Genomic DNA, 15,340 nt, shown 5'->3' on the forward strand with positions numbered 1-15,340 from the left:
TAATAACCAAGTGCCTGGAGCGGGAAGTTTTTCAACGAGTTTACGTCGTAACTACCAACAGGAAAAGAAAGTGTTGGGGGGGGGGGGGGGGGGGGGGGGGTGGCAATTGTTGAATAGTCAATGTTGTGAAGATGGCAGTAGGAATAATTGCATTCCTGTGGAGTCACAGAATAAATCAAATTGGAGAAATTGTGCGATGCACAATGTACGTTGGGGAAACTCTAATAATACAGGTGCATATTCTGGGTCCAGCAGACCCATATCGTTATCAGACGGAAGTGGTGTAGTTGTGGACAATCCATATCCACAAACAGGAAACAAAATTCATGTAGCTGAGGTGCATGAACAGTCAAGGGGCCTAAAAGATGGATGGTCAAACTAATGCCAGTCATTTTAGGCCTTTCTCGGGTGGCCGGTGTTGAGGACGGAGGCAAACTTCACAAGTTAATAAATATCCTGGAATGTAGTAAGAAAACTGATATTTGGGAAGATCACATGTTGGATCCAAAACAGGAAATGAATGAGAGTGGGTATACGTTGCAAGCAATTGCCAAAGTAAAAATTAATGACGTACTGATTAATGTACTTATAATACAGGGGCGGCGGTTAGTGTGATGACGATGAGTTTGCTTGAATATGGTTAGTCGGCAACAAAAAATGCTCACCTCAACAGTAACAGGCCACACGTTGTCAGGGGCATTTAGTGCTAAAGCGCAACTAATCATTAAACAGGTATGGGTGATGGTAGAACTACAGGGAGTAGCCATTGAATGCACTTTCTTGGTAGTGTCTTGAATATCAATGCCGTGTATTTGGGGAATGGATTTTTTATGTGACTACGGTGCAGTAATTGATATTAAGGAGGGTGTACGTATTTTTATAGGTAAAGGCAAACCATTTAGGGTAACTTTATTAAAGAAAAAGATTATTTTGGGAAAGTATTGCCAAAATATAACAGTTAATTGTCTACCTGTGAATACTTTGCATTTGAAGGGTACTGATTGTGTTAGACAAACTGATGCTGAGACAGATGTATCAAGCATCGTAGAAAAAGTCTGCGAATCGGAATATATATCAACAAAACAACAGGATGAATTGGGAGAAGTATTGCATAAATATTTGCCTGTATCTAATAAGAAACCAGGCGTAATTAAGGATTTTCAATATTGTATTCAAACGTACCCCCACTCTACGTATTGTAAAACTACTTATTCAGGCCCCTGGTTGAAAAGAGAAGCTGTGATGAAAGAAATAAAAAAGATGACAGATTGGGTAATAATTGAGACTTCAACTTCCGAATACTCAAGTCCATTGAAACTTCCTGGCAGATTAAAACAGTGTGCCAGATCGAAACTCGAACTCAGGACCTTTGCCTTTCGTGGGCAAGTGCTCTACCAACTGAGCTACCCAAGCACGACCCACGCCCCGTCGTCACAGCTTTACTTCTGCCAGTACCTCGTCTCCTACCTTCCAAACTTTGCAGAAGCTCTCCTGCGGACCTTGCAGAACTAGCACTCCTGAAAGAAAGGATATTGTGGAGACATGGCTTAGCCACAGCCTGGGGGATGTTTCCAGTATGAGATTTTCACTCTGCAGCGGAGTGTGCACTGTGACGATGGGGCATGAGTCGTGCTTGGGTAGCTCAGTTGATAGAGCACTTGCCTGCGAAAGGCAAAGGTCCCGAGTTTGAGTCTCGGTCTGGCACACAGTTTTAATATGCCAGGAAGTTTCATATTAGTGCACACTCTGCTGTAGAGTGAAAATCTCATTCTGGACTCAAGTCCATTGTTAGCGGTGACTAAACTGAACGGCGATATTTGACTAGTTCTTGACGCTCACGACATTAATAAGAACATCAAACCTGTAAGAACTTGCCCTGAGAACTTAAAAGAACTATTGCAGAAATTTCACGCGGTGAAATTCTTGACCTCCCTCGACCTCCGAAGTTCCTACTGGCAAACTAAAATATCAAAGGAATCCAGAAAGTATACGGCATTCATTAGGGAAACCTGAAATGCTCATTTCAGATAATGCATCAGATTTTCGAAGCAAAGTGTGGAAGGATACAATGAAGACATGTGGAATTCTTCGAGTATTCGTTGCCCGCTTTAATCCGTCAGGAAACCCAAGAGAAAGAGACTTAAGAGAATTGAATAGATTTATAAGAAGTTACGTACCTAATGAAAACCATAGATGGATCGAATTAGTCAAAGATTTTGAAGAGATGTACAATGAAGTGCCTTCTATATCAACTGGGTATTTGCTGAATGAGACCTTATTTAATCAGCAAAATATAATAATTGGCTTGGTAATTTACCACTTCTGCATAATAAACCAAAAGATCATAATGGATTTATAAAGAAGGTATATTTAAAATCACAACATAAAGCAAATCTTAAAAAACGTCAATTTGACCAAAAGCTAGGTTTAGAAGTAAAGTATAAAGTTGGTGATAGTGTTTCATTAAAAAAACATTCTAAATCTTCGAAGATAAGAAAATTAAATCGAAAATGGTGTAATTTGTATAAAGGACCATATTGAATTATTAAGATATCACAAGGAGGAAGTTACCTGCTGGAAGATGAAGATACCAAGAAAATAAAGGGGGTGTACCCTCATTTAGAGTTAAAAGAAATATTTTAGTTGATTGAAAGTTTAGATTTAAGTATGCAAACTAGGATAAGTCAAAAAACAGGAAGACATTATAATAATGTTTATGAAGTTTTCTATATAGAATTAGTAGGCAATGAATTAGTGCTGAATAATTCTTGCAACAACGAAGTTTTATGTAGTTAAGTCCTGAAAAAAAAAGAAAAGATAACAAGCTACAAGTTCGTAATCATCATTTTGTTCATTGAAAGTTTATTAAGTAGTATAATTATGTGTATATTATTAGTTAATAATTGATGTTGATATTCATATGCTAACATGCCTCTACATGTTGTGTGATCAATGAGGCATCAGTTTAAGATAGAATATGCGAGCACAATGAAACATCTTACCGCAATCATTCGGGAATACGAAAATTTTTTTAAACAAAATCACTTATTTTGAGGAGGGAAAAGATGAGAGACAATTAGAGGAGAATAGAAATGAATAAATGAACCAATATTATGACTTGAGAAAAAGGAAAAAAAACTAACTGGTAAAGAAAAACTCGTAGAATGGTGCCGATGTGTAGAATGTTGTACTTGTGCATGGACTGATAGTACAGTTGTGAAGTGACGATAGACTAGTCATACTTACCACAAACATTATTAACTGAATGAATAGATAATGTGCAGAATGCACATTATGAACTGTGATAGTAATGTGTAATCTAATGTTGTGTACTGAGAAGAGAAGTGATCTAATTGTTGCAGCATATACAACAGTGGTGATGCGGACATTCATGGGGCAGATTGTGCTGAGATGTTAGTGCAGTCTACTGGGAGAGCAACCACTGGACATCGAGAGTAACCAGACGAGCACGAGTAATCGGATCGTACTTGCTGCCATATACGATCTGATGCTGTGGCAGCTTTACCATGGTTGATGGAGGAGAAGAAACTGATTTCGAACCAGGCCACGTTTGCAGCTTGCATGGTCTGGTGCAGATGGAGCATCAGTGTGGCGATGCACTGAAAATAAAATGAAAAATGAATTATTCATAAGACACGAACCTAAAGTTCATATTATTGTACAAAAAACATTGCAACGATTTAAATTTTTTATATATAGGTGTGTATGTGGGTGCATGTTAGTGTGCCAACAATAAAAACAAGGGCCTTACCTGGTTAGGGGCGTTGAAGCGGGAAGTCACATACCCACTTCATCGTCTGGGGGCCATGTGTAACATCCCAATTTCAGAAACCCTAATAACCAACGCTCTGTTGTAAAAGAAGTAGGAAAATTAGTCATCCTGACACTGATGGCAGCTACTGACGAAAAAATTTATACTTTGTGATAATTTGACCAACAGGAATGTCATGTGAATAATAATATTTATCATGAAATAGAGACTGAATGGAAGAACATGATAGGATACACAACAAAAACATCAAAGAAAGAATTGCAAAATAATTAAAAATGAAGGTTAAAGCCCAGATGGTAAATTGGCCAAAGATAACATTTACCATAGAAGGAGCTGTAGCTGCATCAAAAATTTAGTTTGATGTGACTACAGTGTAACTCAGAAATGGAAATGTTCGCTTCAGTTGCTATCTAGTTGCTCTCTAGTACTATTGTAATTGTAGCATGCATATAAGCGTTGCTAGATTGTTTTAAGCTAATCGGAAGTTTGAAAGTTTTGCAATATAGACTGAAGTATTATTCAGAAGTCATACTAAAGCAAAGTCATCTTTACCATTAGCAAGATAACGGGATATGGAGATTCATGACGAAATTGAATTGTGTGAGATTTGTGATGGGATATAGCCCGTGATACTGAATAAGCACAAACATTTCCCCCCAGGGGATCCACAACTCTTTTGTGGATACGTGCGTAGCGAGCACGGGGCCCCGAGCTAATGTGGCCTTCCTTCCTTTCCGGGCTGCATACCTTCCCTTTCCGCCTCCTTCCCCATCCCCTGTCTTCACCCCCCCCCCCCTCACCTCTTGCTCTTTCCTTCACTTTCTCCCCCTCTGGGAGTATGGTTTGCGCCTACGTCCGGAGACGGACGCTTGTAAATGTACCGCATTCTTCTTCTTCCTTGCTTGTATGTCTTCTTCCTTCCTTTGTCCATCTCCTTTCCTTACCTCTTCTCTTTACCCTTTTCTCCGCTGCGGCGTTTGAGACCCCCTCTTCTTTCCTTTCCCTTTCTCTTTCTTCCTCCCTGTGCGTGTCTGAAGGCCGACCCACGCACTTCCATGCGTAGCCGGTGACGGGGGTAACGCGTAATTCCCCGCCCCGGGTAGACAGGTAGGACACGTACGTACCCCCTGGTAAAGGCCAGGCCCAGGGAGGGGTGATTACCCGAGCTGATACCTTCCGAAAGTGCCGATTGGTCCCTCCGTCCGTATGTCGGGAGGTGTGACCTGAGGTGTGAACAATCACCTAAGGCGGGTGTGCCCTCGGTGAGGGCCCCCACAAGGGAGGAGCGCGCCATCGGAGACGCCGGTAATCATGGGGGATTCTTCCGCAATGGTTTCCTCACCTTCCACTATGTCTGCTCACAAACGTAAGTTCACTGAGTCTCAGCCACAGACGGTTCTTCCATCGTTGCCACAGTTCCTTGTTGTTTCTCGGTCTGACGAAGGTCACGACTTTTCCACGGTCAACCCTTTCATTATTCAGAAAGGTGTCGACGCAATTGCGGGTCCTGTAAAGTCTTGTTCCAGATTACGGAATGGTACCCTGTTGTTAGAAACACACAGTGCCCTCCAGGCTCAAAAATTGCTGCGTACTTCTCTGCTCCACACCTTCCCTGTCCGGGTGGAACCGCACCGTACCTTAAATTCCTCGCGTGGAGTCGTTTATACACGCTCCCTCGATGGATTGTCTGACGAAGAAATTCAGCACTACCTGTCTGACCAGGGCGTCACCGCTGTTCATCGGGTTATGAAAAGGGTTGACTCGAACATCATTCCAACCCGCACTGTCTTCTTGACTTTTGACAAAGTTCAACTCCCATCAAAAATCAAAGCAGGCTATGAGATAATTTCCGTTCGCCCTTATGTTCCAAACCCTACGCGTTGCTATCGATGTCAGCGGTTTAATCACACCAGCCAGTCCTGTTCCAATCCGGCCAAATGTGTTACGTGTGGCAGGGATGCCCATGAGGGTGCTTGTCCACCTCCATCCCCTCGCTGCCTCAACTGTATGGGTGACCACGCTGCTTCCTCTCGAGATTGCCCTGTTTTTAAGGACGAAAAGCTGATCCAGGAAATAAGAGTGAAGGAAAGGGTGTCGACCTTTGCTGCTCGAAAGTTACTCGCCAGTCGACAGCCCACCATGCCTCAGAAAGGAAAATACAGCGCTGTCCTTGCTTCTTCTCGGCCAACAAAGGAGGCGGCCACGCAGACTTGCGACCTCACATTTAGTACCACGGTCGTCAGATCGGCCAGCGCAAAGATCGCCCGTTCAACCTCACCTCTTTCGCCTGCCCACTCTATGGCTCACCCTTCGTCGGGTTCTGCTAAATCTCGAGCCCAAAAGTCAGACGCCAAGTCTACAAAAAAAGAGCATTCTCGTGAAGAGTTTTTACGTACTGCAATTTCACAACCATCGGTTCCTCCTTCATCTAAACATACCTCCAAGAAGGCTACGAAGAAACACAGTTCCTCTCCTTCTCCGCCAAGGCGTGTCCCATCTACAGCACCACCTGGCGGAAATCGCCCTCGGCCATCTTCTGTGTCGCCGAGGCGCACTGTTGGTGGCCGGTCAACTGGCCGATCGTTGGTGGCAGGAGCTGCTCCTGACCAACCTATGGATCAGGATCTTCTGCCTTCGACTGAATGCCATTCCATGCTGTCGGTCGCAAGCTCTGAGCAGTCGTTGAGTTGACAGCACCCTTGGTGCCGTTCCTCCATTTTCTGTTCACCCTATGTCCATTATCCACTGGAATATCCGCGGCATTCGCGCCAATCGGGAGGAATTGTCGATCCTCTTACGATCCTACTCGCCGGTCATCTTCTGTCTTCAGGAAACAAAGCTGCGTCCCCATGACCGCTTTGTTCTCCCTCATTTTCAGTCCGTCCGATATGACCTCCCCTCAGTTGAAGGCACTCCAGCCCATGGAGGACTCATGATTCTGCTCCATGATACTCTCCATTATCACCCAATCCCCTTAAACACTTCCTTCCAAGCTGTCGCCGTCCGTCTTTCCCTTTCTGGATACACGTTCTCTCTTTGTACGGTATACGTTCCATCGTCTACACCAATGGCACGAGCTGATCTCCTTCATCTTCTTGATCAGCTTCCACCCCCCTATTTGCTGGTTGGGGACTTCAATGCCCACCACCCGCTTTGGGGATCTCCACATCCTTGTCCACGTGGCTCACTATTGCTAGACGTCTTCCACCAAGCGGATCTAGTCTGCCTCAACACTGGGGTCCCTACATTTTTGTCTGCCTCCACGGCAAATTTATCCCATTTGGACCTTGCGGTCGGTACTGTTCCGCTAGCTCGGCGCTTCGAATGGTTCGCCCTTGATGATACACACTCGAGTGACCACTTTCCATGTGTTCTTCGACTGCAGCCTCAACTGCCATATATGCGCTCGCGACGCTGGAAGTTTGCCCAAGCCGATTGGACACTTTTTTCGTCTCTAGCGACATTCGATGACCGTCGCTTTCCCAGCGTCGACGATGAGGTCACACATTTTACCGACGTTATTCTCACAGCTGCGGAACGTTCAATACCACGCACCTCCGAATTGCCCCGGCGCCCTCCAGTTCCTTGGTGGAACGAGGCCTGCCGTGACGCAATACGTGAGCGGCGACGTGCTCTTCGCATTTTCCGTCACCATCCAACTTTGGCCAACTGTATCCGATATAAGCAGCTCCGTGCGCGATGCCGTCGCGTCATCCGCGATAGCAAGAAGGCAAGCTGGAAATTCTTTACTAGCTCATTTAACAACTTCACTCCCTCCTCGGAAGTTTGGAGTCGGCTTCGACGGTTCTCAGGCGCGCCTAGTTTCTCCCCGGTCTCTGGGCTCACTGTCGCGCATGATACCTTAGTGGACCCCGTCGCAATTTCTAACTCATTGGGTCAGCACTTTGCTGAGATTTCGAGCTCTTCAAATTACCCGCCAGCGTTTCTCCCGAAGAAACGTGCAGCAGAAGTGCGGCATCTTGCTTTCTCCTCTCAAAATCGCGAAAGCTACAATACTGTTTTCTCCATGCGCGAACTCCAACATGCACTCTCTACTTCTCGCTCCTCCGCCCCAGGACCGGATGGTATCCATGTCCAAATGTTGCTGCATTTATCAACCCATAGCCTGCGTCACCTCCTACGCCTTTATAATCGAATTTGGACCGACAGTACCTTTCCCAGGCGATGGCGGGAAGCTATTGTCGTTCCCGTTCCGAAACCTGGAAAGGACAAACATCTCCCCTCTAGCTATCGCCCCATTTCTCTCACGAGTAGTGTCTGTAAGGTTTTGGAGCGTATGGTGAATTACCGTTTAGCTTGGTGGCTGGAGTCCCGCAGTCTTTTAACACCAGCCCAATGCGGATTCCGAAAGCATCGTTCTGCTGTTGACCATCTTGTTGCTCTCTCCACTTATATCATGAACAATTTTCTCCGGAAACGCCAAACGGTAGCAATATTTTTTGATCTGGAGAGAGCGTACGATACCTGTTGGAGGACAGGCATCCTCCGCACACTGTTCTCTTGGGGCTTTCGAGGCCGGCTGCCCCTTTTTCTTCGCGAATTTATGGCAGAGCGCACATTTAGGGTGCGGGTGAACACTACTCTCTCCCGTACTTTCTCCCAAGAAAACGGGGTACCCCAGGGCTCCGTGCTGAGTGTTGTACTGTTTGCCATCGCCATTAATCCAATTATGGATTGTCTCCTTCCTGATGTCTCGGCCTCCCTCTTTGTGGACGATTTTGCGATCTACTACAGTTCTCAAAGGACCAGCCTTCTTGAAAGACGTCTTCAAGGATGTCTCGATCGCCTCTACTCGTGGAGCATCGAAACCGGCTTCCGTTTCTCACCCAGTAAGACCGTTTGTGTTAATTTTTGGCGACGTAAGGAGTTTCTTCCGCCCTCCTTACATCTAGGTCCTGTCAACCTTCCGTTTTCCGACGTCGCTAAATTCTTGGGTCTTATGTTTGACAGAAAACTATGCTGGTCCTCCCACGTTTCCTATCTTTCGGCTCGCTGTCTGCGTTCCCTTAACACCATCCGTGTCCTGAATGGTACCTCTTGGGGAGCGGACCGGGTGGTCCTTCTCCGCCTCTATCGCGCCTTAGTGCGCTCGAAATTGGATTATGGAAGCATAGTCTACTCCTCTGCTCGGCCGTCTATTCTTCGGCGTCTCGACTCTATCCACCACCGTGGATTACGTTTAGTGTCTGGAGCTTTTTACACCAGCCCTGTGGAAAGCCTTTATGCTGAGACTGCTGAACCTCCGCTGTCCAATCGGCGGGCAGTCCTTCTGAGTCGTTATGCTAGCCATCTGTCTTCCATGCCTGCTAATCCAGCCCATAACCTTTTTTTCGACGCCTCCTTTGATGTCGGGTATGCAGGCCGCTCCTCCTCCCTACTACCCCCGGGAGTCCGCTTCCGTCAACTGCTCCATTCTCTTTCCTTCCGCTTTCCTAAAACCTTCTTGACAACTTGGGGTACAGCACCGCCTTGGCACCGTCCTCGGATCGACTTGCTCAGAGACCTATGTCAATTTCCCAAAGATGGTACCCCTACACTTGTTTACCGTCGGGCATTTGCTGCTCTATGTGCACAAATGACGGAAGCCACATTTATTTACACCGATGGCTCGAAAACATCGTTAGGTGTAGGGAGTGCCTATATTGTTGGCGACACCCCAAATCACTTTCGGCTTCCCGACCAGTGTTCGGTTTATACTGCAGAGCTTTACGCTGTTCTCCAGGCTGTCCACTACATCCGCCGCCATCAGCGGATACAGTACGTAATCTGCTCAGATTCTCTCAGCTCTCTCCTAAGTCTCCAAGCTCTTTACCCTGTGCACCCTCTGGTCCACCGGATTCAGGACTGTCTGCGCTTGCTCCACCTGGGGGGCGTCTCAGTGGCGTTCCTCTGGCTCCCGGGACACGCTGGTATCTGTGGAAATGAGGCGGCCGATATAGCGGCCAAGGCTGCAGTCTCTCTTCCTCGGCCAGCTCTTCAGTCTCTTCCGTTTACCGATCTACGGAGCGGTTTATGTCGCCAAGTTACTCATTTATGGCATGCGCATTGGTCAACACTTCCCCACACTAAATTGCGGGAAGTGAAAGCCGTTCCTTGCGCTTGGACCTCTTCCTCCCGAACGCGTCGTCGGGAGGAGGTAATTTTAGCTCGACTCCGGATAGGGCACTGTCTTTTTAGTCATCGACATCTTTTAAGCGGTGATCCTCCCCCACTCTGTCCCCACTGCTCTCAGCTGTGGACGGTCAGACACCTTTTAATTGAATGCCCCTATTTTAATCCGTTACGCTCCCGTCTACAGCTATCGCCTGATCTATCGTCGATTTTAGCAGATGACACGCGCTCAGCTGACCGCGTTCTACAGTTTATTAGTGACAGTGAAATGACGTCAGTCATTTGAAGCTTTTTTTTTGTGGACAACCAACCCCTTTCTATAGTGGACTTTTAAGCATTCCTTCTGCCTTTAGTTTCTCCAATTTTCTGACTATGTTTCCATTGCTGCTGATTTTAAATTTCGTTTTTCTCCTGTTTTCTACGTCACGGGCTGGGCGCTAATGACCATAGAAGTTTTGCGCCCTAAAAACCACAAACAAAAAAAAAAAAAGCACAAACATTCAAGGACATTGATAAAGAAAGATCGCTGACAGAAAAGCAATTATTAGTCTCAAGTAGGTAACAGACAAATGCAAGCAGGAAGAACGTACAATTGCGCCAAGTTGTCAGAAGTTGTGGTCACGACAGGATTACTGATGCAAATGGAAGCAATTCCCTGATTGAGAAATCGGTGTGTGCGCTCAGCGTAGGGACAATTAATTACAAGGAACAATAAAATTGGATTCAAACTTTAATTCTTCATGTCGCCTACATAACTGAATAGACATTATCATGTGTATTAGTGACAATTAATTGACTATTAAAATATTATGAAGCGAAAAGTGAATTCATGGTTATTTAACAGTGAACAGTCATTGATTTGTCCCAAGATTACGACACACTCTGAACATTGCTGAAGTATATGTTATCTCTAGAATTTTGTCGTGTAGTTATTGAACACCGCAACGTAGCGGTGTCTTGACAACGGAAAAACAATTTATCAACTTTACGTCCTCACAATTCCATAGCACAACTTGGGTGATGGATTGAAGATTCAAGACTTTATATTATTAATATTCAACATCCATTATCTAACCAGGCATAATAGACTCACAACAAAAGAAAACTGGTGGTCATCATTTCAGGGCAAAGGAGACATCGCGTCATCGAGTGGTGCAATTGTCACGTTCAGTGAAGAAGGAAGAGCGGCTTACACATTGATGCTCTGCTCTATCGAAATATTGACATTAACCACGAAAGACGGTATCTGAAATATTGCCAAACCAGGCATGGAGTTTGTTTTCTTATTACGTACTGGGTGGCGTTGTCGTGAGTGACGGACACCCTTCCACATCATACCGACTGGGACAACCATCGCCACTGAGTCGTGTCAACTCTAAGGAGATGCAGATGCCACAGTACGATAATACTTAGAGCTGAATATGTTAAAAATGTGTTTTTCAATTGATACTTTGGAAAACACATATTGTAATGTTTACTAAATATTGTACATATGTAAACCTGGCAGTTTATTGAATAACAGACCATATAAATAACAATGTACATCAAGTGTTTTCTATCTCAGAAACCATTTGAAACGGGGCACATGTTCGTATGAAGTTTTTTGCTTCAAATGATTGTACATTGTCATCCTGGATATTGACCAGTTCTCCTGGGATACCCTGTAAATGCCAATTGGCAGACATTTAGCACTTTCTTAATGATAGATACAGCTCCTCTCAGATGCAACCACGAAGAGTTCATTCTCAGCAAAACTAACAATACCACTTTCCTCGCACTTGTCCAGGTAACTTTTGGAATCCAGACTTCAACATTTAGAGTGTCTGATAACAGGATATGGGGGCCTCATGTAACACTGAATTCTCAATGTTAGAGATAATGTGTAGTTCTGTGATCAAATGCATGTGTGTATTGCTGTGTACTTAATTAGAATATTAGTCACATGCATTGCTCGTGTTGCTGCAGTTTTAACAATCATAAATATATTTGTCTCAAAGAATGTGTACTAAAATTCCTGGCTTCTGTTGTAGACCCACAGATAGTAGACAGCTGTGAGGATTTGAAAAGAAAATTGGAAAGTATAACATTTTACAGATGAAACAAGATAATGATAGGAAGAAAAGTTTAGGGAGCACGATATAAAAAGGCAAATTTAAAAGTACAGAAAGGAGGGGAGGGATAGAAAAAAGAGAGATATTGGGGAAAAAATGGAAAGTTATCTAAAAGACTTGAGAAGAGAAGGCAGAAAAAATTTGTTGATGTGTATGCGATTATTTTTCTACTCATAATATTAGTACCTTTGAAATTTTATTTGAAAAAGGAAGTGAAGTTGTAGAGAAGCCACGTATTTGTTTGATGACTGTTTTTGTAAGCCCCATTTTATGTAGTTTTGACTGACTGTGACACAGTACATAAGTTTGTTAAAGCACAACTTTTTCTTTCAGGATGGAGGCTGCACTTGTCCAGGTGATGTAGCAAAGGCATTTGGTGCTGGAGCAGATTTTGTAATGATGGGGGGAATGTTTGCTGGCCATGATCAGTGTGGTGGTGAAACAATTCAGCGAAATGGGAAGAAATACAAGCTTTTCTATGGAATGTCTTCTAGCACTGCAATGGACAAACATGCTGGAGGGGTAGCTGAATACAGGTGATAATGTGTACTCTTATTTTGTGTTGCTGCATTGAATTATAACTGTGCTCTCTCTCTCTCTCTCTCTCTCTCTCTCTCTCTCTCTCTCTCTGTGTGTGTGTGTGTGTGTGTGTGTGTGTGTGTGTGTGTGTGTGTGTGTGTGTGTGTGGGGGGGGGGGGGGGTCTCTGAATATAACCGAATTCTACCAGCAGATCGATAACAAAGTATCCTGTCTGCTTCAGTCATAACAACATATTGCACAGCACACATGCATAGGGCTGCTGTTTTTGTAGTCAGTATCCCCCATCATTTCCTTTCTTTTGAGTACCCCTTACAGATTCACACAGTAGCTAAGATGCTGATCTTAATATTGGGGACTGAGTGAAGCTGCGCATATTATAAGGCTGTGGACTCTCACAATCTGGAGGAGTGCAGGTCATATACCCATTTGGCATATCTGCCCAGGGCACAGGATCACCTCAGTACAGCTCTGGAAGTGATGATTGTCATCACTCCTTATTGCTTTTTCTCTATTGAAGATTGGAACACAATTGTCACATCAAGAGTTGTCATTGTGTAGCTGTCCAACAGAGAACTCAACCAGATTTATAGCTCTCTCTTATACAGCCTGGAATGTTTATTCTTTCATTGTTGAACAGGGTGAATGTTCAGAAGATATTGGGCATGCCATACATACTGGTACCCAAACTGCGTCACCCAGAGTCAGCGGAAAATGGTCAACTGTCTACTGGTTTACAAGAGCCAGATGGATTACTATTGAGGGTACTATTGCCAGATGACAGTTGATCAGGCGGTCCTGGAGATTATCACAATATTCAAAAATAGTCACCAAATCCAGATGACATTCCTGCCAAGGTATTAACCCCCAGGGAGCCTATGTCTCATTTTTGGATATGTCCCTAGCAAGTGTGGGGCTCCAGACCACTGCTATGTCTCTCCTGTAATGCAGTTCCTGCTTCCTCCTATTCTGTTCCCCACTCACTCTTATCATTGCCAAATCTCGTGATGACAATATGGCTTCACTTACCTTGGTGTATTCTCATGAGCTCTTCAGTTATTTATAACATCTCTCTATCATCCTTACCCAGATATGAGCTACAGCCATTCCCAAATTTTTCCAATGTGCAGATTGTGCAGGGAAGGGTATCTGCCCTTGTATGACCATCCTAGCACCCATCCATGTCAGACAAAAAACATAATGCAGTGGCCAGTTCATTGTAGTGGTTGCCTTGTACCTGCACTGTTGTACTCTCCTGACAAGGATTGCGCTGCTGGCGTCTGCACTGTAATTTCTCCACCCATTCTAGGGAATACCCCCTGCGGGTCTGGGGGTCAGAATAGGCCCGAGGTATTCCTACCTGTTGTACTAGGTGACTAAAATGAGTTTAACACGTTTCGGCCTTTATGTGATGGTCCCCTGTAGGGTTTGACCTCCATTCTTCAAAATTTTCTCGAAGAGTGAGCCAATTGGGGAAGGGCACCTTGCAAGGTGCATCATGTCCACCGTGCATTGAGATCTTCAGCATACTTTCTCATCATCGTATTGCAGTCCTGCCCATTCTCCATCTCTTGGGTGAGGACACCTTCCTGGGTGCATTTTCCACTGTGCACTATCGATTTCTGTGTTGACAATGACTGTGGACTTCTTTGCACTTGATATCCAGCACGGTAGCCAGTCCGTTCTGGTGGGGACACCATGTCCCCTGTTGGTTGTACCCCCCCCCCCCCCCCCCCGACCACACAGGGATCACTCTGCTGATGCCTGCGTCGTTAACTCCCCACGTATGCAAAGGGGTAGATGCCCATCCCCCTGGGGCATTGGGACTCCTGGCAATGGCCATCCTGCCAGGTGGCCTTTGCTGCGGCTGGGTGGCACCCGTGGGGAGGGCCGTTGGTCGAAGTGGGTGGCATCAGGGCGGATGACACGCGATGAAACATAGACCATCATCTCTTGCTGGTGGTGAAACACCAGCAGTCTCTAAGTGATCATGAGCTCAATTCAACGCACAGAAGTACAACCCCAAATAGCTCCCCTCCCTGGCCACACCATGGGAGGAACGTCAGGCTAAGGATGGCAGTGGATCTTATTCGCCCCGGTACCTTGTATGTTCAAGAGCTGATGGAGAATCTTTCATGATGATGAAGCCTCAGTTTTTTGTTGAGCATTTAGAGACAAGTTCGGGGATGTGGAGGACTTGTCCAAAATGAGATCTGGGTCAGTCTTGATCAAAACAGCATCCTCTGCCCAGTCATGGGCATTACTCGCTTGTGACAAGCTGGGGGAAGTTTCTGTAACCATCATGTCCCATAAGAGCTTAAATATGGTCCAGGGTATCATATTTCACAGAGACCTTCTTTTGCAGTCGGACGATGAGCTGCGCGCCAATTTAGAGCAGCGAGGTGTACATTTCGTCTGGCGTGTCCACCAGGGTCCGAAGGACAATCAGGTTGCCATCGGTGCCTTCATCTTGGCCTTTGAGGGTGATACATTGCCTGAGAAGGTCAAGGTGATGGTCTACCGGTGTGATGTAAAGTCTATCCCTCCCCCGATGCAGTGCTTTAAGTTCTGGAAGTTCGGCCATATGTCTTCCCGCTGTACTTCCAGTGTCACATGCCGAGATTGCAGACACCCATCACATCCCAATACTCTACGTGCCCCGCTTCCCATCTGTGTCAGCTGCAGAGAGCACCATTCACCTTGCTTACCAGACTGCAGGATTCTCCAGGAAGAAACGAAGATCATGGAGTATGAGACCCTGGACAG

General features: G+C 45.3%; 1 protein-coding gene across 4 annotated transcripts in view; it reads left to right on the plus strand.

Moving 5' to 3' along the window:
• Window positions 1-15,340, plus strand: part of LOC124802783 (GMP reductase 1-like) — a 96,353-nt gene that overhangs the window by 52,913 nt on the left and 28,100 nt on the right. For all 4 annotated transcript variants that reach the window (XM_047263782.1, XM_047263780.1, XM_047263783.1 and 1 more), the window contains one exon: window positions 12,370-12,572. In XM_047263782.1, the coding sequence (XP_047119738.1) occupies window positions 12,370-12,572 (203 nt within the window). The remainder of the gene's footprint in view (window positions 1-12,369; window positions 12,573-15,340) is intronic.

Source organism: Schistocerca piceifrons, chromosome 6 (assembly GCF_021461385.2).
Source record: "Schistocerca piceifrons isolate TAMUIC-IGC-003096 chromosome 6, iqSchPice1.1, whole genome shotgun sequence".
Lineage (NCBI taxonomy): Eukaryota > Metazoa > Arthropoda > Insecta > Orthoptera > Acrididae > Schistocerca > Schistocerca piceifrons.